This window comes from Xenia sp. Carnegie-2017, unplaced genomic scaffold, assembly GCF_021976095.1.
Source record: "Xenia sp. Carnegie-2017 unplaced genomic scaffold, XeniaSp_v1 HiC_scaffold_2, whole genome shotgun sequence".
NCBI classification, from domain to species: domain Eukaryota; kingdom Metazoa; phylum Cnidaria; class Anthozoa; order Malacalcyonacea; family Xeniidae; genus Xenia; species Xenia sp. Carnegie-2017.
Window position 1 is genome coordinate 396833 of NW_025813482.1, and position 21781 is coordinate 418613.

At 35.6% G+C, this 21781-nt stretch overlaps 2 protein-coding genes and 1 long non-coding RNA gene across 3 annotated transcripts; 1 reads left to right on the top strand and 2 right to left on the bottom strand.

Moving 5' to 3' along the window:
* Nucleotides 1-2032: 2032 nt before the first annotated feature.
* On the bottom strand, nucleotides 2033-14541 carry LOC124440002 (zinc transporter 2-like). The gene is made up of 8 exons (XM_046990315.1): nucleotides 14487-14541; nucleotides 4408-4705; nucleotides 3821-3967; nucleotides 3534-3687; nucleotides 3101-3317; nucleotides 2902-3007; nucleotides 2653-2787; nucleotides 2033-2429 (listed from the first exon to the last, which is right to left on the bottom strand). Exons 2-8 carry the CDS (start codon nucleotides 4697-4699, stop codon nucleotides 2302-2304), a joined length of 1179 nt encoding a protein of 392 aa, XP_046846271.1. The 5' UTR covers nucleotides 4700-4705; nucleotides 14487-14541; the 3' UTR covers nucleotides 2033-2301.
* A 1512-nt stretch (nucleotides 14542-16053) lies between these two features.
* Nucleotides 16054-17099, top strand: LOC124440705. The gene is made up of 2 exons (XR_006946722.1): nucleotides 16054-16209; nucleotides 16786-17099. It is a non-coding gene; the product is annotated as an uncharacterized LOC124440705 (long non-coding RNA).
* Nucleotides 17100-18578: 1479 nt separating this feature from the next.
* On the bottom strand, nucleotides 18579-20671 carry LOC124440399. Its single transcript, XM_046990792.1, has 4 exons — nucleotides 20572-20671; nucleotides 20273-20488; nucleotides 18911-19990; nucleotides 18579-18814 (listed from the first exon to the last, which is right to left on the bottom strand). Exons 1-4 carry the CDS (start codon nucleotides 20669-20671, stop codon nucleotides 18579-18581), a joined length of 1632 nt encoding a protein of 543 aa, XP_046846748.1.
* Between the last annotated feature and the right edge of the window lie 1110 nt (nucleotides 20672-21781).

Here is a 21781-nt window from a genome sequence, read left to right on the forward strand (position 1 = left end):
CTGGTAATATTTTTTTTGACCAAATCATAATTTTTTTTCATGACACGTGAATCAACGTATTGAAAAATTGATAACTCTGTTCCCACTGGGTGTTTTCGGTGAGCAGAGCTTAGCAGTATCCTCTAAGGTAAAATTGCGTGGATCTACGGATTGCTGCGTTCTCTTCATTAAGGGCCTCATTTAGTTTAGTTAGAAGCCTATGTTTGGCAGCTTTTATAACGTTGTTGGATTTGCACTCGTTTTTGTCCATGAAGTAATCTTCAAAAATCCCGATGCAGCAAATTTGCAAGGTTGCAGGGCACCTGAGTTTTCGACTGTTTAACGTGTTTTAGTCTAACTCGCTGTTTTTTTTTCAAAGTTCGGGTCTCCCGCTGACAATAGACTATAACTTCCTCTTCCATCCTGAATGTATAATAAAGCAACGCAATTTTTACAGGCTATATTTTAATAGCCCAAATATTTTTTCTTTCATGTATAGCGAATATAATTCTCTTTTTTAGTGAATAAGATTTTTTAATAGTCAACACTACAATTAAAAGCAGTGCTAATAACTAGAAGGTTTGAATTAATACTGTTTTTTTATGGTGATTGATCATTGATGTTCATGCATGTGCGCACTTTAATAGGTCCATGGTGACAATGCTGCATTTCTGTGCTTTTTATAGAGAATGGCTGGCCAAAAAAAACGAAACTGGAAGATATCCTCTTTTGTCTTCAAAAACTGCATGATTTACAGCACCATGTATTGTAATTCCATATCTGAGTTACAACATCAGCGCGCTCATTTTTTTTCATGTTTTCTAATTTACACATTTTGGGGAACAAAACGATATTTTCAATTCATGCAGTAAGAGTGCTATGTGGAATTACTATTATTCAAGCGTATTTGTATCGTCGGGATCTTATTCCAAACAACACTTGTATTTGTAAATCCGGCCTGCGTCCTAACTAACATTAACATGTATGATATCAGTGTTCACATACAGTTTACTGCTTTTTGGCGTAGACCCCTACTTAATTGAGTAAATGTCTTATTAATCATTTCTTTCGTATGAATTTCGACGTTAACAAAGCTAGTTTTTTGTTTTTTGCAAAACAGCCTCCAATTCTTCATTTTTCTATCAAAGTACGAGAAAAACAATATAATCATTTTCAATGTTCACGCCATCGAAATGTTCATTAATGAAACAAATCTCTAAATTTTTCATAGAATTTATCTCATCCATGATTTTATGCGTTGGGAAAAGCCACTTAGAAGAATAAGGAAATGCCAATATACATATCAATGATTAAAGTAAATGGTTTGAACCCAGAGTATCGTTACATGTTTGTAGATGGAGATCGTCCAGTTTAGTATAGTCCTGAGGAGGACTGTTTTTGTTGTTGTTGACTGACGTTTCGACAACCTTAGCGGTAGTCATCTTCAGAGTCAAATGAGTAGTAAAAGTTAGGTTAGCCGCATTTGTTATCTGGTTCTTACGTCATTATATCAATGACAGATAGGTTAAGCAGAGTATGTGCTGACCATTTTGCTGAAAATCATAAAAGAAGGGTTGGCAGTAAATGGCTTTTGGAAAGTAATGAAACTCCAACAATATTCAAAAATGATGTGGTATGTGCAATACGAATTATATGATAAATTGCTTTCAAGGTGTACTTTTAAACTTTATTATTTCCTTACAGACTGTAAAATAATGAAGATGATTGGGCTAAAGGTCTGTATGATGGTAATGTAGAAATGTCAATGAGCATTTCTGTTAATGAAGCATGCATTCAATCATCCATTTTAAATATAGAGTATATTCATTAAAAGTATAGAATGTATTCACTCTAGCTTTGAAAATATATCAGTTGGTTCCCTTGCAAGAAAGAGCAATGTTTTCGATTTTTCAAAATGTAATTTTCGAGATAAATTTTTGTATGTAGGCAAATATGTTGTTTTTTTATTGCAATAATCTTAAATGGTTGTTTAATAAATTGTTTTTTATCATAAAATCAGATTGAATTCGTGGATTTCTTTACCTTACACAAATTGTTTTTCAAAACTTTTATTTCATAATTGTATGATTCAGGGTGTCCCAAATTCATTATGTGATTCAAAACCAAAACTAAAAGTTCTTCAGTTCTTCTTATGTTTGCACTAACTTGGACGACAATATCTACAAACATGCATTATTAACCTTTGATTTCATGCAATAGATGAATGAAGTGTTGTTTTTTCTAGAAATAAGAATGCTGGAAAGCAAATGCCAGTAGGTTAACTCGACATTGCATGTTTTCCTAGAAAAAAATTATTTAATATCAACCCATCAAAATACAGGAATGTAAACGAGTGTTTTCAATCTGAATTGTGGAATGTCGAATATGATAGACAGCGTCAATCAGTTGAGTTGCTTCCAAAAGAATTCTTTGTGATTCATTTTCATCTTCTGCAAAAGTAACCATATGAAAAACAATACTAAATAATGACCTCATCGAAAATCTCAAAAGACACATTCACTAAGAACAAAAATACTTTTTTATAGATATACAATGAAAACAATTTCTTCCTTCATGAAAAGCATGGAAATGGATAAGGAAACCATGAAGATAATTTAACATTGGAAATATTACTCAGCCAGTGGTAAAATGAGACAATATATTGCAACAAACCTATATCCAAATGAGCTGAAAGTGCTATGTTACCCAAAGTCAAAGACCAAACATGTAAATCATGAATTGCTATTACACCATTAATCTTTCCAATTCCTTCCTTGATATCATTTAAGTCGATACCTTTTGGTGTTCCTGAGGATAAAAAGATTAACCTTCTAATCTAATGCAAACATCTAATGAATCAATGAGTGATTCCCTGTGATTACAGTAGGATTTTTTAAAAACCAAAATATGAGCAGTTTATACCTTCCATTAACACCAGTAAAGCATCCCTAAGAACTGTGATAGTTGTGAAAACAACAATGACAGAAAACAAAAATGTGCAAATTGGATCGGCAATTGACCAGTTCGGCTAAAAGATACATTTTAAAAATAAAGCATTAAATTAAAATGTGCAGATTTATTGCTCCATTATAAGAAGAGGAACTAAGAAAGTGGTTATTACTTTAAATTTGATTATTATGGCAGCGACAAGAACGCCTAAACTCTGCAATAAATCACCAATGACATGAACAAATGCGGCTTGAACATTCATGTTTTTCTCCTCCGCATGTTTTTTCACACTGGGGGTTGACGAGAGTTTCCTCTCGCCATGGGAATGTCCATGTGAACCTGTAGAGCTCGCTCCATGAGAATGATTATGACCCAATACTAGACCCATCCTAAAATAATTTATTGGTATCAAATTTTAAAACAAAATGTCATTTTTTCACTGTCTGCTAGCAAAGGTGTAACTTGGATCTCAAGAGTCAATATTGATGTGTTTGGACTTAATTTTCCCAGCAAAATGGCGCAAGTAGTCAATTATCCCTCATAAAACTGCTTACTTAAGCCACCCCCTTTAGAATTTACTTCACTGTTGTTGATGTGATACGTACAAAATGTTGACACCAATACCAACGCCAGCAATGATCAACATTATGTTAGCGTTGACCTTGTGATTACCATTGATGACTCTTTTGATTGCTTCATAAACAAGAACTCCCGTCAATACCCAAATAATCAACATAGACAAGAGTGCTCCCATGACTTCTACAAAACGAGAAATCCATTTTTATGAATAAATGAATATTCTCTCTTGATTTATGCATCCACAATCTAAATTTTTCAAACTCTAAATAGTAATTGACAAAAGAAAGCATCTTAAGAAATAGATATTTATTACCAGCTCTATGCCAGCCGTACGATAATTTAGACGTAGACGGTCGATTTGCTAACCAAATTGCTAATAATGAAATTAGAAAGCTTGCGAAGTCTGACAAGAGATGTGCAGCATCTGTCATAATAGCCAAGCTGTTGGCTATTGCACCTCCTGAAAAACAGAGATGAAGTTAAAAATTGTCATTTTTTGAAAGAGAAACTTAAGGTTTCTACATGCAATAAAAGTTGTCGGAATGTAGTGTCACACAAAAAAATTTAGTGAGCAATTACAAAATTTCAAGAACGGTATATTTCATTACAGCATTTCCATTTTCTATAGAGGTTTTAAAAATCTATAAACTTATTTTGAAAACTTATTTCTGAAATTCTCGTGGTCAATTATCTACAATGTTTGGAGGGAAAAACATTTTCCGTTGAGCAAGTCATAGGTCCAGGGGCCTGAGACCTAGTGTTATTAAAATTACTTCAAATTGTAGTTGAGAGTGTAACATTAGCGAAAAATTATTTGTCAAATATATTTAGAATCTTCTTCAGTGTTATTCTTTGACATGTTTTCATATAAAACGTCATTTTATCAGTAATAACTCTTACCAACAGATTCTGCAATAAAAAAAACGAAACACAATAAAGATGCAATAATCAGCTTTTGTCTTGCTCGCTTTTTTTTCAAAGATGCTGATTTGGACAAGTTACTTTTATGCCCGAATGTAGAGCAAGGTGCCTGAGAAGAGGGTGCTGAGGTATTTTTACTCCGCTCATCATTATATTCCTGTGTCTCCTGGATGCTAAGAGTTCTCAATGTAAGGTCATTTGAAGGAATATTTGACGCACTGTCGGTTACAAGAGGAGTTTTTTCATCATTTCTTTCAATTGTTACCGACATTTTTTGCTAGAGAATTGAAAGGCGATATATTTTAAAGTTCATTAAAACGTGATCAATATAAAATTGTAAAAATAACATATCGTTACAAAAAATAATAAGCCCTTAATAACCAAACGTGAGGTCTTTACAGAGAAAAAACAGACCGAGGTGTTTTTGTAAAGACCGAGCTCGTAGGGCGAGGTCCGATAATTCTTTGTCCGATAGACAGAGGTCCGTTAATTATCTGGAAAGACCGAGAAAGCGAGGTTATTAAAAGGTTTATTACATGACGTTATTTGACCTCAAAAAAAAGTTGGCTTTCTTTCTCGTCCTTGCTGTTTTTTACCGGTTAGCTTTCACTTTTCTAGTTTTCGTCCATAAAAAATAAATCGTTTCAAATTGTATCATCTGAATAGTTAAATTGTTTTCCATGTGTTTTTCTTTCGAATGTCGTTCTTAAATGGTTTTTTGTTTCGTTTATTTTACGTTTTGCTGTTTTCATTACGAAGTTAGTTTACATTTGACTGTAAAATTACGCGTTTTGGACCGTGGTCGATCATGGGAAAATAATGGACCGGAAAAAATGTTTCCGAGCCAATCAAAGCGCGCCATTTTGCCGAAAGTGACGCCTGCCATGTAATAAATAAATTTTAATAAATGTTTATAAATTCAAAATACTAGCATATTTCAAAAGATGGGATTTTTTGTTCACAATGCCTAATAGTAGCTGTGAGTAAAGTAACTGTAAACATAACAGCATTTTGTAATGCTTTAGTTCACGCAGTGTCATTCGTGCTTAATTGCATTTATGAATTTGAAGGAAATCACGTTTGAAGCGTGACGTTTGCAATATTCAAACATATTGTTTCGACCATAAAAACGTGAATATTTTGCCCTTGTAAATAGAAATATTGCTTACGTAAAATGTCACATTTATAATTAGAAACAGCACGTTGTTCATAGTTTTAGCGTCAAGTTTCATGTTTTCATTGTCATTGTGAGTGTAAAGTCATCCGAGATTCAGAAACAAACTTTTGATTTAATAAATCATGGAAGAGTTTTCATAGAGTATCTGTAGAGAAATTAATACACCAGATGCAGCAGAAGCTAAAATATGCGTAAGCAAATTATTGAAAACATTTTATTCGAAAGTGGAAATCGACTTACTGTTACATTCTAATGACATTTACCTTTCTTAGCAAACACTTTCTGAGAACAATTAGAAATATTTGAAATTGGTATTATGAATGTTTTGAAATCATTTCTTCACCAGCTTTTGGCAATGGAGACATGAACCTAGCTCATCAAGACCTTGAGTTAATAGGAATATTAAAAGTGGATAGGCCATCTATTTCTCACTCCGAATTGATTGAAGTATAGTTTCACTTTCACGGCCTGCATAGACGACTACAAAATGGCAACATAAGTGTGTGTGCTATTTCAAAAGTTTTACGTTTTGGTATAGCTTGCAAAAGAATCAACAATATTCTCCAAAAAAGCTGTAAAAGTTTGAATTTGCTCGACTGACACCAGATAATATATTAATTTTCTATATTCTATATTCACAATTATTTATTGAATATGTTAGCTCCAAGTATCCACGGAATATAAAGTTTTTGATGAAGTGGGAGTGAAGTCCCTTATATTGAACGAAAAGCTTATGCTCAAAGTCCTCAAGGAATGCAAACATGCAATGAGTTGAAATCGTTAGAAAATGTGAAAGTCCCATCATCACACTTAAGCTTTTTCATCCCTGCATGTGCAGAGAAGGCTTAAATCCCGTAGAGTTCTGTCTCAATAAGATAAAGGATCAATCGAATGGATAACTGCTACCTTTAGTTCACTCAAATATCAAACTCGAAAAAAATCTTATAGTCTCAGAGCAAAAATGCTGCTTTTTGATCTGTTGTTTCATAGTATGGCTGAGGCTTAATTATCACCTTTATTAACTGAATGCATTTGAACTCTTATTTTGGAATGTAGACATTGACCACTGACTGAGTGTAAAAGTGCATAAAGAAAATGTTGATTACAACAAGGCGCTTGCCATAGACTTGTCTTTTATAACATAGCCATTTGCTCTTTTTCTTCGTTACAATAGCAAGGAGGTGTGTAGAGTATGGATAAAACATAATTTACTTTTTTGCAAGCCGTTTGAAGGGGAAATCGTACACTATATTGTTCTAGTTGAGTTTTAAACAAAATTTCACGTTTATTTGTTGCCCTGTGATATTCCACAGTTAGGTTTGTGTCGTTTTCTGACGATGCTCGTGTAAGAACGTTATTGTATATGTCTTGTCTCGCCCAAATTTTTAAACCAAATATGTGTGTTTTGTCAACAACTTTAAGTTTTCAATTGAAACCGTTGACAAACTAATCCTTCTACTTGCAGATAGCAAATCGCTTTTAATCAATGAGAAATGTTTTCCTTCTTTGTGGCAATAGCTGCTGTTTTGTTTACAAACTTGCTTTGAAGTTTTGCCAGATTCTCCTCATGTTTTTTGATACTCCTTGTCAGTTCTTTCAAATTAGGCTCTCCACTATAAACTTCTCTTCCCCGCATTTGAATACTGAAGAGAATTTCTCAATAGTACATGACCTTGATGTATATCTCATACGCATGTGACAGTTTCGACAAATGTTCTCTTTTAATGTACTAGATTTTACCATGTCGATTCTGCTTTTAATATCGTTTGCATTCAGCTTCAATTTAGCTACTTATAATTCCCGACTTAGATTTCATTTTCAGTTCCGTATTTTCAACCGATAACATTCGAGACGCAATTTACAGGATAAGTTTACTTACAGTTTTATCATTTTTATTTTTATCATCAGTAGAGTCATCTTGATCGCAAATAACTTTGCTATGAATATCGGAAGAATTGTCTTTAGATACAGAAGAGACATTTGGAAGACTGATTTCAAGCAGTAAGGGTTTCATACTTTGCACACTGAACCTCAATTTATCTCATCGTAATGATTGAGGACTTCCTTCTGTTTACTAATTTTCAACATCTCACTTCCTTTGATATTTAGAGATGGTTCTTCGAATAAGCCAAGTTTCAAACGTTTAATGTTCATGCCATGAATAAGTTTTGTAGACACAAAAGCATTTCTAGAATAAAGGGGGTCATGACTGTTTACGATCACAAACTCTGGTTGGTCTTTTTCTTACGCGAGGCCAATTCCCGTCCATACTCTTCCACACGTGTTTTTTTTTCTCTATTTTGGTCTTGCATCCACACGTAAACGTCGTTTATGAAAACGCCGTTTTTGTGTTTAAATGTTGACCATTGAGTTGTGTAATAACTGGAGCGGCTGAGTTAACTATATAGGGTGATGACGCCACTAAAATGAAAGGAAACGGACCTAATTCCGCCAGTAAACCCTATATTTATGTCTGGAATGATGACAACAAGTCATTTGATAGATTTGAAATTGAATCCTAAGTCCTTGTCCCTCGCGCAGTTTGTACGTCAGTTCCTTTGCTTTAAAATTAAATATTCACGTGGTTTGTACGTCAGTTTCATTCCCCATGAATGCTAAACTACACTGCCATAATAAATTTGAATGTAAATTTATAAAGAAGTAAACAACGGCACTACATAAAACACACAATGGCTAGCTCGTTGCAAAAGATTAAATTTTACAGATTTTTTACAGCTGAAACTTTAGTGCATTGAGCTCATTGTAAATTAAAATGCATAAACAGCTTTCGAGAGTCTTTTTTATATTTCACTGGATTAAGATTTTTTTGAAGTTCAAGCAAACGCGTGAAAGAAGAAACTTGAATGCTGTTTCATACAAAGTAATAGTAATATTAAGTCTAACTCGCATTTTTACATTTTGAAGAATAAAAAGATTTTTCATATTGATTTATTTTGATAATATATATAGTTGTCATTTGATATAAAAGATTCAATTTTGCTTTTAAATTTTTATGGTAATTGCAAAGCTCAATTGCCAATTTTTGTCGATCATTTTATTTCTTCCACGAAGTAAAAAAATTTCTAATGTTATATAGCAGTAGCGATTTTAAGGGCCCATTCACACTAACGCTTTAAATCGATTCGAAATCGATTCGAGTCCGTATGAGGGCTAATGTGAAAACTTGCAAGTGATGAGAAAACGAATTCTATCCGATCTTCATGAGGGGTATCGGTCCCACTTTACTATACTTTTGTATTACAAAATCACAGTTTTCACGTTTTTATTCCTTTTACAAACTTCTAATTAAGGCAAAATTTTTATGACATGACATGTAGAGGAAAACCGGTCGAGAGTTTCAACCCTGAAGCTCTGTTTTTTGGCTTTGTAACGACTGAAAAATAAGATGGCAAGTTGTATTGAAATTTGAAAGTTGAGGGTAACGAGGACAATTTTTGCCATGCGAGGCATTTTTAGAAGATAAAAACTTAAATTACAAATATACAACAAAGTAAGAACAAAGGTATTCATGTCTTTAACATATTCATCGATATTGAAGTTGTTAACATAGGAACTGGTTGAAAACTTTGCTTCGCTTAATAACAGCAGAGGTACTTTAACTCGCATATTTTGATGATGTACATCTCGTAGAGTTTGACGATACCGTTTTCAACTTACTATTCTTTATCAAAATGTCTTTCTGACTATTTTTCAATGCCGATTTGTTTTGTTTCTTCACTGATATAATAAAGACGTAATTTTAAAGTATTATGATATTAGCGATGTTAATAACAAAGTGTTGTTAAATAAGTAAATTTGTAGCAATCTTCCATAAACGTCATGGCAGATGAAATTTTGGTAACAGCAGTATGATTCTGTAATATTTCTACATTTTTTAAGAAGCAGCAGCATCATATAATCTCCAGTTTGTTTCAAAACAATGCAGGTCGACCTTGCACAATTTTAATTTTCCGCCATTATAAAGCCAAGAAGACAAACTTTTCACAAAAATTTTGCTCCAATCAAACGTTTGTAGAACGAATAAAAACGCATAAACTGTGATTTTGTAATACAAAAGTAGTGTAAAGTGGGAAGTATACCCCCCCCCCCGTCAAAGGTCATAATCAGATGAGCCAACTTCTGGCTTCAATTCTCTTACTGTACATATCAGTGGTGATGACGCATGATGGCGGCAAAGATTAAGAATATGTCGGCAAACGCGTGTTTAGAGGTCACATGACGTGTATTGCCCGCGTTACGGGAGACTTGTTCGTAAACATGTAATAAACATGTTTTTAGCTACAGAAGTCTTTTTATCATTTTGTTCAAAGAAAGAATAATCGTGGAAAGTATAGTAACATCGAAGCTGATGATCTTTATTTAGTCAATTATGAAGCGTCCTATTGAATACGTAGCTATGTTAAAATGGAAAATATCAACTCTCAAACCTGTTAAAAAACAATGACATTGCTCAATTTGCAAACATCTGAAACAGTCAACTGGATGTAATCAATAATTTACATGTGTTACTCCTTGAAATAATTTTAGGGATTAATAATATTAGAGATTTTTTGCAAAATCTACTGAAAGAATTCATTAGTTTTTGCAACAAATGATGTCCAAAATAATGTTGCATGTAGCTATGTATGTTTTTAACAAAGATAAATTCACTGGAACTAGAAGTTATGAAATGCAAAAATTTATTGGTTATTTATGAAATGAAACGCTTTGAGATGATATCCTTCACTTGGGCATCATAATCTAACATGAGGCGGGTATTATCTAATTTATCTTTTGATATTTGTACCCCCACGGAAGCGCACCAATAATAATTCTTTTGAGTAGAAATACATATCCAAAAGTGAAGTTGGTGGTTTAAAATTGTATTTGCTTTTATGTTATTTGAAGTTCGTAAGTATCTTGCGCATAATACAGTGATTGTTTTGGAACGAAAATGATTTAGTCTGTGGCACATACGAAAACAAAAAGAACTATAAGCAAAATGTCTACTGGTGATGAAAAGTTTTGTTTTCAAATTAATACAAAAAGGGATTTACGTATTGATTTTAAAGTCGGAGTTTCGTCGTTCGTACAGGTAATTTTTTGCTTTTTTATTGGCCGTGCATGTGTTTACATTACTTGGAATGACTGGGCATTATTGGCATCAAATTTCAACTGAATTAGCTTCCATCTATTTTAGCTCAATGTTCTTACTTCAGTTTTTGGCTTTAATTAGTATTTCACATCACTGATCTCAAAATAAGACTGGATAAAGCAATTCAATATTCACAATAAACAAATTTTGAAGCCATTGCCGCCGTTACTAACTAACCAGCAAATCGAAAGATCAATTCAACTGAACAAACAAAACTAATATGCTTAAAATAATGTAGAAAGATCAAAAACAATCTTTGTGTTTTTTGTAAAGATTAAAACCCAGTAATGAATGTAATTTGAATTTAAAATTAAGAGCTATAATTATGTTGTCCTACACTGGATCCGCCACATCTAGGACTTGTACATGCATGCATGCCGCTTTTTATAAATAAATCGGATCGATGGAAAGTAGCTGCTTGACTTAATATGTATGATTTTCTGTAATTGATTTTGTGAACTGAAGCTGCATGTTGTGACCCATTTTGATTTTGTTGTATTGCTATATGAAATGAAAAAAAAATGCAAAATAATCATTAAAACACTTGATTACAATTTTGTTTATAATTAAAGGCTGTGAATACAAAATTATGTTTTAAATTTTTCACCTTTTTTTCTCTATTTTATGTCTTTTCTACGGGCAATTTAAGTGCGCATGCAACATATACAGTATGCAATGTAATGTAACATGTAATGTAACATGTAATGTAACATGTAATTTAACATATGCAATGTAAATGCAGTATGCAACACATGCAGCGTTTCTCGGGACACAAGACGCACCAATTTTTCACTTTAGTACAGTAAATAAGTATGATGGATACGGTTCAAAAAGTAATTACTGCATTTAGTTGACTAAATTTTATAATTTGTGTTAAAAAAACACTGCGTATATATGTTTTATAGCAATAAATTGTGAATCGTAGTTATTTTTTCTGGAGCTTGCGGTCGTCAGCTGGCAGTGATAGATTGTTAGTTGAGTAATTTACACATTTTTTGACGTTTTCGTTGATAAAATTTGACAATGAAATGTTTTAGTATAAATAATACATTCATAAACATTTTGTATATGAATACTTAATTACAGCGATAATACAGGTCTCTCATAATTAAGAAGGTGGTATGACTAGCCTAATTTTAGACTATTTTCATTATATTCTCTTTTAACTTAGATCAAGGGTCAAAAAGAGTGAACAGTATAGAGAAAGAGTGCAATGCACAACATGTAAAAAGGAAATAAATAGTGACCTCTTGGGAAAATGCATCCTCCAATCAAATTTGAAAAGCAATCTAACCATTCTAAATTTTTTAATGTAAGCTGTATATCTTTTCCATGCACTTATGTTTAAAAGATGAGATCGTAGGGTTGTAGCAAATAGTTGTATAAATAGTATAAATCTGTCCACATTTTGAATTATACAGACTATTGCACAAATAATATCCTTGTTTTAACTCATAATTCAAATTCAGAAGGCTCAAAAATTTCTTAATAAACTTATATGACATTTTTTAATGAGGTAAATGTAAAATTTATTCTTCACTAGTGTAACACTAAGACTGAAGGAGTCAACATTAACACTAAAGTTAATTCTGAACAAAATGTTCAAAGCGATTCAGCCAAAAGCATTGAGTCGGGTTCTGAATATAGGCAAGATGTTATCTTTTCTGAAAGCGAAGGATATTCTTTTCCACCAATTGATACTAGCGAAATCAATTAAACACTTTTTGTTGATGGTAATTCTGGTGATGGTGATGGTGATGATCGTAATGATGAAGATAAAGAAAGCTGTTTTTACGTTAAATCTGAGATTTAGAAAAGTGACACATTTGGCATTAAGATTAGAGAATTGCGAGGAGAGAATGCCACCTAACACAAGTCCACCTTAAGAAGATGATAATGCTGATGCTGATGTTATTCCAGATAGTAAGGAAACCTATATGACTCATTATCGAGAACAATGAAAATCTCTCAGAAAACTTAGTGTGATAATGTTATTTGACATGCTGTTCATTCAGCGCTGGTGTACACGTAAAATGTCCTGTGCAATTTACTAGAGGTTGTCTCTAAGGTGGAGGGAAGAGTGTTATATAAACATAGAGCTCCTGTAACCGTGGCCAAAAATTTAAGATGAGAGAATTATTAGCAGAATAAAAATTTTCAAAAGTTTTCAAGTCCATCATTTCTGATGATCAACTTGATGATCCCACATATAGTACAATAAAAAAGAAGTATTGAATAATATTGGGTGTTTAAATCATATTTTTAATTTGCATATCTTTCAATCAAAATTCAGGACACCATTTTTCCGATAAATATCATACAAGCTTTTAAAATTTGTTGGCTGATCTAAAGGTACGGCCATTTTGTTGGGCAAAGTAGTCCGCCACCCCCCAAAATTAATACCCATGCAAGTTTTGGCCCTGATACCATCGTTATGGGTAAATTTGATATCTTGCAGTTGCACGAAAAAATGATGCGCATCTGCTTGTAAATGTCATAAAACAACAACTTTGCACTCCTCCATCTTCTATCACAAGGACGTAAGAACCCTTATAGCTTAAAGTAAATGTAAGTATGTACAATATATGTAAAATATTACCAATTATATGCTTCCAATATAGGTATTTTGTCGAAAAACGGGGAAACGTGGAAACGTTTGTCGAACGTTTACGTACTTTTTTCAAAAGGTGCGCATTTAATGCCTAAAACATGCAGTAAACGAAAAGACTTGCCATCGAACTTGAATTTTGTACGCTTAGTCAGTCCTTTACGGTGATATGTTAAATTGTTTTAAAACTCTTGTACGTATACAGGCGTACTCCATAATTTTAAGGAAAAGCTCCACATGATCATCCATACAAACGAATCGATTTTGCCTATTCCTTGTCTTGTCTTATTAATTTAACGTTTGTAAACTCACTCATGATCAAACAAGGCGTCCAATGATACAAATGACATAAGAGACGATTTTATAAAATAGCGTAATATCACACAATCGCCGATATTTGACAAAACCAAAGCTCAATCGATGTCTTGCAGACGCTAATGTTTTTAGAAACGCAGGGAAAATCTTCGTATTTTTGAAAATCTGGAGGATACGCGTGGGAATAAAACTCTTTCTCAAGTTTTTTCGCCAACTTATTGTATGCGTTCGAACGACATACATGATGTATTTATTTACAATTAGCAATGCTAATAAAAGCAAAGTTGTGAAACGATGCAGTATGAAGTGTGAACAACGCACTGTTTCTAATTATAAAAGTGACATTTTACGTAAGCCATATTTCTGTTTACAATGGCAAACATTGACGTTTCATTTGTCTGAAATTTGAGTATTGCAAAAGGTCACGTTTCAAACGTAAGCAAACGCGAATCTTTCTGCAAGTTTCAAGCTTCAACGTAAATGGCAGCAAAGACGCGCGGGACACTGGAATCGATAGATATAGCGCTCAATTTGAATGCAGCGAAATTTGATTTCATTGGTTTCATTTTAATGAACAGTCAACATAACAGGATAACCTGTTTAATACTTCAGGTTATATACCCAGCCTCAATCGAAGATGCAGCAACGAATATTAAAACTCAGAGTATACAGAAAGATTATAAATATTATGATAAGTAAAAGGTTATCCTATGACGCACAACATACAACTATTTGAACAAATTAATCTCTTAAAAGAAATGAAAATCTAGTTGAAACTAATCATACAAGCACAATATACGTACCACTACCACGTCGTCAAGTTCTTTCCAACTCAAGAAACAGCCAAGATGTCCTACTGAGTAAAGCAACGCTTGGTAATATATTATGTAAATTATGTAAGGTTGGCCCGTTACACGGAAATACACGGAAAAGATTTGGTGGAAAAGGTCGGCGGACTGAGAGTAAAATTTTTTCAAATAATACCCATTTTATAAGTGGGGATTGCTAAGAAGCACTATTGAAATAGATTGCTTACAAAAATGACAGAGCAAAATAGCAATTGGAACACATAGGGTTAGAATATGGTGCATGTTGTCAAAGGTAACAAAGTTTCGGGAAATTTCGACGAAATACACACGAACGCTTGACATCCAAATCTCTGATGATTTTGAATTTTTCCCTTTGTAATTGCCATTTTTCAGATTAAAGTTTTATCAAACCAAACCCAAGAATTGAAAGCTAACCAATCGCGTACATATTAGCCAAATTTACTAAAACTTTGTTAGCTTGCTCAGCTTATGCCATAATTTAACCCTGTGTGTTCCATTGCTTTTAATTGTGTCATTTTGTGCACGAGCTATTTCAAAAGTGCTTTTCGGTAACACAATTTTTACCTTAAAATGTTTCTTATTTGCGGCAATTTTACTATCAGATGAAATCAGATGAATCATTTTGGAAATCTAACGAATTATTACGGCCAAAATTTTTCCCAAATTTTGCATGCTAATGATTTATAAGACGTTGTCCTATTTATTCAGTCTTTGTTGATACACCATTTATAGCAAACCAGCAAACACATCATATATATGATATACAACAATGTACATTTCTTGTCCAGTATCCAGCTGCAAGATTATAGGTACATATTAATTTTTCTCAAATTTTATGTACGACTACGACGAAAGTAGGAGTCATTCCGTGGAACCAATGAAAGCCTTTTTTTAGTAATCTCCAATAAACCTATACTTAATGCAAAAGGGATGACGGGTGTCTAAACTTGTGTTGAGAGAATGTGTTTGTATATGGGTGAGAAAACTTTACTTATACTGCCATTCGCGTTCAACGTTGAAGCTTGTAGAAATAACTGCGTTTGCTTACGTTTGATAACGTGAAATTTACAATATTCAAACGTAATGTTTTGACTAATGAAATGTCAATGTTTGCCCATGTAAACAGAAATAGTGCTTATGTAAAATGTCACATTTATCATCGAAACAGTGCGTTGTTCACACTTCATGCTTCGTAGTTTCATAACTTTCCTTTCATTAACATTGTTAAATTGTAAACAAATTGGGATAAAACATGGGCACGGATGGCACGGTACGGATACCGGTAAGGGGATGGAACACGGATATGCTTGAAATTTCTATTCAAGTGGCGATGTTTAACAAAAATATGCACACGTGAATTTTCTGTTGGAGTCAACTTTATCTGCTGTCACCACTAAAATATATCCCTTGCGCTTTGAAAATTCACGAATTGAGTTTGTTCTACATTTCCATGTATTGGATTTAAAGTATAGTTTATTGTTTGAATCATGCATAGTTCTATACTTACCAACCGTCTGTCAACCAAGTACTCACCCTCCAATAGCAATTCTTACACAACTTGATATTTTGTTAACTTGACACTCACAAGATATTATCAGATTGGAGAGCGTTGCCTTTTGTAGAAATTCCACATTGCATTTGAAAATGACATACTTATATTTACAAGGGAACAGCAACTTTCCAACAGTAAGAAATTGTAAGTTATACTTTACGATGTACCCAGTTGGTCAAATCCTACAATTATAACGTTCAACTGCAAGGTTGAATCAGATGTCACTGTTAAAATTAAGATATTCGATCAAGTTATAGTTATTTTTTCATTATATTTATAAAAATAAGACATATGATTCAATTATACATCAGTTGCACCCAAAGAAATCTTGAATGGTTGATATTTGTTATGATTGTCTATGTAAGCACACAAGAGCCGAACACGGGATACTAACAGTATGCGCGTTGTCTGTTGTCAACCACCGAAATATCTCTTAAGCGTTGTGTAAATCAATGTGCATGTATTTTTTCTATTTATCCAAATACCTATATTGCACCTTAAGTATTTCTTAAAAGAAACATATAGTTAGCAATACGGCAATTTCACGCTTCTTAACTATTCAAGATTTACTTGGATACAACACTTTTAATGGTAATGAACACTTAGTTGTTAGGTAAAAGCGACTTTACGATTGCGAGTAAGTGTAAGTTACATAGAGAAGTGTATCTAACTATCGTGGGTAGAATCTTGCAGGTTCAAAAAACTCTGTTTTGGATGTAGAACCTACAAAAGTTAATGCAGAAATCTCAAGAAGCCTTTATTTCTTTGTTTGCACACTTGAATGCCCTCTTTGGAGTCAACGTTCTTTTAAATAACAATCGTCGGCCATTGCCGCTGGCAAAATTCGTTCGTTGAGATGGCCAAGTTCATTTAATCGCTGCGCAAAAAAAGCTATTTTTTCGACGATTGACGATTCGACGATTATATGGAAACTGAGCTTAATGGAAACCGGGAGTCGGACGATTCGACGATTAAACAACACGCAATAAAAATTATTCATACTATGAATTTATACTAAAATAAAACCAAAACAAGCATTGCTTTCTAATTCTTCTAACAAAAGGCATCAATTGGGTGTAGATAAAAAGCGGGCGCGGATGGCGGACGCGGATGGCGAACGAATATACATAAAAAGCGTGCGCGGATGGAAGACGCGGAACGGCGGACGCAGATGTAATATGAACGTCAGTTTGTACAGACGTCTGTTTGTTGTGGTCGGGAATTGCTAATGATTTATTGTAGGAGTTTGACAGTAATTTAAACGAGCTTTATCTTTCAGGATATATTTTTTGACCTCATTATTTAAAGCAATTAAACATGCATATTTCAATTTTCATTCAGTCATATAGAGTGTAACACAATGAAACCTCATAGTCAGATATAAACCATCTCAACACTTTTAATATGAAAAATTTAGCCATAGTTGCCTTTTCAAACTTCACAAAAGCCTTGCATTCCTAGTTTTGTATTTTTTTCGTGTTTTGTCAATGGCATTTCACTCATTTTGGCCTTACGTGGGTGGGCCTGTTCATATTTACTGATAATGATTTCCGTCAACTTGTTATTTGGCAAAGCATTACGTACATTGCAGTTTTCAACTTGAACTTCCTTTTAAAAGCTGAGGTTAGAAGCAGTTGCAAGTTAGTTAGTGCGTCAGTTACAGCTTGAAAGTATATTTTAATCACATCGATTGTACATCATGTCCAAACGTTTGTACTCGGACATTGTAAAAATTGGTTATGAATCCACTTATTCCAGCGAAGATGAAAATGGATGTCGTGTACAGGTACCTAAATTTAATATAGGAGCACTGATATTTAGTAAGAAAATATATTAAAAGATTTTTATTTGTATTTTTTTATTTTATGTGACTTTGTAGAAGAAACCTTGCAAAAGCAATGTGTCAGACAAACAAAGTCCATGTATAATGCAAGATTTGAGCATTTCCAGCCAAAGCGATGTATGCTCAATGAGAGCATTTAATAGACTAATTCATTTACTTTTGAAAAAAATATTTCGAAATTTTATTAGGCTGAGTAATAAAAGGAATTAGTAATAATAACACATTATACTAGGACAGCAACAATGCTACCACCGATGAAGACAAAAGCAGCTAAAGTCAAGCAATCTTTCTTGCAGCCGTAGAAAAAGTCTTCGCTACCTTAAAAAGGTCCTTGAAGCGATTTCGTTTATTTTCATATAAACGTTACTTCTGTCATAATACTATACAATCTTCAAGGTGGTCTATTAGCCGGTTTAGTAACACTCGGGCAAGAACTTTCCCAGCTATTGATAGGAGTGAGATGCCACGATGATTATCACAGGACTGACGATTACCCTTCCTCTTGTATAGCTGAATAATCGAGGCATCTTTCAATTCCTGGGGGATGGATCCTTCAGCCCAGAAGGATTGGAAGAGGTCAGTGAGCTTCTGGATAAATGTGGGACCACCAACTTTATATATCTCGGATGGAATAGCATCTGCACCAGGGCTTTACCACTAGAGAGCTTGTTTATTGCCTCCTGACTTCTGATTCAACAGGTGGAACATCCATGGTCGTGTTGATGTTGACCTGGGGCAACCTGTCTATTGCCTCATCATTGATGGAAGAAGGACGGTTGAGGACAGCTTCAAAATGTTCAGCCCACCTATGCATGATCTTTTCCTTCTCGGTAATTAGTGAAGTCCCATCTGAGCTCAAGAGAGGGGAATTTCCTGACGATCGAGGTCCATATATGGTGTTGAGAGCTTCATAGAACCGCTTTGTATCATTTCTGTCGGCATAGGCTTGGATTTCATCAGCCTTGGCACTGAGCTAGGAATCTCTCATCACCCGCAGCTTACACTGAACTGTTCTCCGTGCACTGGCAAAGGCATTCTTGTAGACTGAAGTTGGATCATCTTGGTAAGCACGATGAAGTCTGTGCTTTTCATCAAGTAGGGCCTGAATCTCCTCATCATTCTCATCAAACCAATCATGCTGATGTCGGGAAGGGTAGCCCAACACTTGCACTGCAGTTGAGTGAACTGTGTCCCTAAAGGATTCCCAGTCTTCTTCGACGTTACCTCCAGGATTGAAGTTGGCAATTTGGGATTCTAGGTCTGTGGATAGAGCTGCATTTGTTTGATGGTTTTTCAGCTTGGCAACATTTATCCTCTTTTTGGTCATGCATCCCTGTGGACGTCTCTTTGGTTTGATGCGGATGTTCATTTTAGAGATGATGAGTCTGTGGTCGGTCCAGCACTCTGCACCACACATGGCCTTGGTAATTCTGACATCCTGCCTGTCCTTCTTCCTGACATTGATGTAGTCGATGAGATGCCAGTGTTTCGACCGGGGGTGCATCCATGATGTTTTGTTCCTGTTGGGCAGCCGGAATATTGTGTTGGTTATAAGGAGACCATACGATGAGCATACCTCCAGCAGGCGCAGGCCATTGCTGTTGCACTTGCCTACCCCACTCTTTCCAATGACTCCATCCCAGGAAGAATCACGGCCTACCCTTGCGTTAAAATCCCCAAGTAGGATCAGCTTATCAGTACTGCGCACGGATGAAAGCATAGTATTCAGATCTTCGTAGAATCTGCCTTTCACATCTTCAGGATTTGTCATTGTAGGTGCATAGGCACTGATGAGTGTGGCCCGTTTACCATCATGTAGATGAATCTGCATTGACATGAGACGATCGTTTTTACCTTTAGGGAGATTGGCAAGCTTTTGCACAAGATGGTTCCTGATGGCAAAATCTACCCCAGACTCCCGGCGCTCATCGGCAGAACGGCCACTCCAGAAGAAAGTGTAGCCACCTCCATATTCAGTCAGCTGCCTCTCATTAGCGAAACGAGTCTCACTCAGTGCTGCAATGTCGATGTTATATCTTGCAAGTTCTCTGGCAACTAAAGCAGTTCTCCTCTCTGGTCTGCCTGATGAAGGGTTGTCAAGTAATGTACGCACATTCCATGTGCCTAAGGTGATCGGTGTCACCTTAAATTTTTTCTTTCCTTTATTTCGACCGCTGGTGTGGGATTCTCGGCAAACGCGGCTTGCTGGCCAGGATGAAGGTTAAAGCAGGTTTTTTTAGGACACCTTTTCTAGTCCCTTCCTCATGTGAGGTGAGCAGTGCATCCCTAAAGAGGGTTGCTCAGACACCCAGGTAGACGCCGAGTTCACTGCTGCTTCAGTCAGTACGAAAGCGACCATTAGACCTGGTCCGCCTGTGTGCAGGTCTGCAACTACAGCTCCCAGTGTATCCACACCTGCAGCTACCAGAGTCACAGAATGGTTATCGTAAGGGCCGTGGAACTGTTGATATGATTTTCGCAGCACGAAAACTCCAGGAAAAGTGTCAAGAGCAGAACCAAGATCTGTACACAACCTTTGTTGATTTGACAAAAGCTTTTGACACAGTCTCCCGTCAGGGCCTGTGGAGAATTATGTCCAGGTTTGGCTGTCCAGAGAAATTCATCTTGATGGTATGTCAATTTCACGATGTTGGCCAGAGTACTAGCTGATGGCGAATACTCCGAACCCTTCCCAGTCACAAATGGTTTCAAACAGGGCTGCGTACTGGCTCCAACATTGTTCAGCATGGTTTTCATTGCCATGCTAACTGATGCTCATTACGATGGTGTAGATGGTATCAGCATCAAATATAGAATGGATGGGAGCGTATTCAACCTACGTAGACTGCAAGCTATCACCAAGGTTAAGGAGACCATCATTCGTGACTTCCTGTTTGCTGATGACTGCGCCCTCAACGCGTCTTCAGAATCGGAGTTGCAGATCAGCATGAATAAGTTTTCCGCAGCCTGTGACAACTTTGGTCTAACCATCAGTACCAAGAAGACAGAGGTCATGCATCAGCCTTCTCCTCGTACACACTACACTGAGCCTACCATACTGGTGAATGGACAGCGTCTGCAGACAGTTGACAAATTCACATATTTAGGGAGCACTCTTTCCAGAGCTGTGACTATTGATGCAGAGGTGAACAACCGGATCGCCAAAGCCAGCTCCGCATTTGGCAAGTTGCGCACAAACGCTTGGGAGCGTAGAGGGATCACCACTGCAACGAAACTGAAGGTCTACTCTGCCATAGTATTACCAACTCTCCCTTTTGCATGTGAATCCTGGACTGTTTACCAGAGGCATGCGAGACAGCTGAATCACTTCCACACAACCTGTCTCCGTCGGATATTGAGAATCAAGTGGCAAGACAAGGTGCCATACACAGATGTCCTTTCTCGATCCAACCAGCCATCCATCTACACCTTGCTGATGAGAGCACAGATCCGATGGGCAGGCCAAATTGCTCGCATGCCAGATGAGCGGATACCTAAGCAACTGCTTTATGGTGAGCTCTCCAACGGCAAAAGATCAGTCGGAGGCCAGAAGAAGCGGTTCAAGGACACATTAAAGACCTCACTGAAGTCCTTTAACATCAACACCGCAACATGGGACAAACTTGCAGGGAACCGATCAACCTGGCGCGATCTCATCTTCAAGGGCTGTCAAGCATCAGAAGAAAGGCGGACTGTGGAAGCCAAACAGAAACGTGAGCTGCGGAAATCAAGAGCAGCCAGTGCTTCAACATCAAATGCATCTCTGGTTTGCCCTTCGTGTTCAAGAACATTCTTTGCCAAGATTGGGCTCATTAGCCACCTCAGAACTCACCGTACCCAACAATCTGTTGTATAGCATATAACAACTGTTAT

What these genes read in the sequence shown, in the direction of transcription:
- LOC124440399 (XM_046990792.1), bottom strand. Translation starts at nt 20,671, where the DNA reads ATGGCAATGAAAACCATGCTGAACAATGTTGGAGCCAGTACGCAGCCC. An exon ending in GGAGTATTCGCCATCAGCTA is followed by an intron (nt 20,489 to 20,571) that starts GTACTCTGGCCA and finishes AATTCTCCACAG; the next exon opens with GCCCTGACGGGAGACTGTGT. An exon ending in TGCACGGAGAACAGTTCAGT is followed by an intron (nt 18,815 to 18,910) that starts GTAAGCTGCGGG and finishes GGTTCTATGAAG; the next exon opens with CTCTCAACACCATATATGGA.
- LOC124440002 (XM_046990315.1), bottom strand. Translation starts at nt 4,699, where the DNA reads ATGTCGGTAACAATTGAAAGAAATGATGAAAAAACTCCTCTTGTAACC. An exon ending in GTACGGCTGGCATAGAGCTG is followed by an intron (nt 3,688 to 3,820) that starts GTAATAAATATC and finishes CTCGTTTTGTAG; the next exon opens with AAGTCATGGGAGCACTCTTG. An exon ending in TTTACTGGTGTTAATGGAAG is followed by an intron (nt 2,788 to 2,901) that starts GTATAAACTGCT and finishes TTTTATCCTCAG; the next exon opens with GAACACCAAAAGGTATCGAC.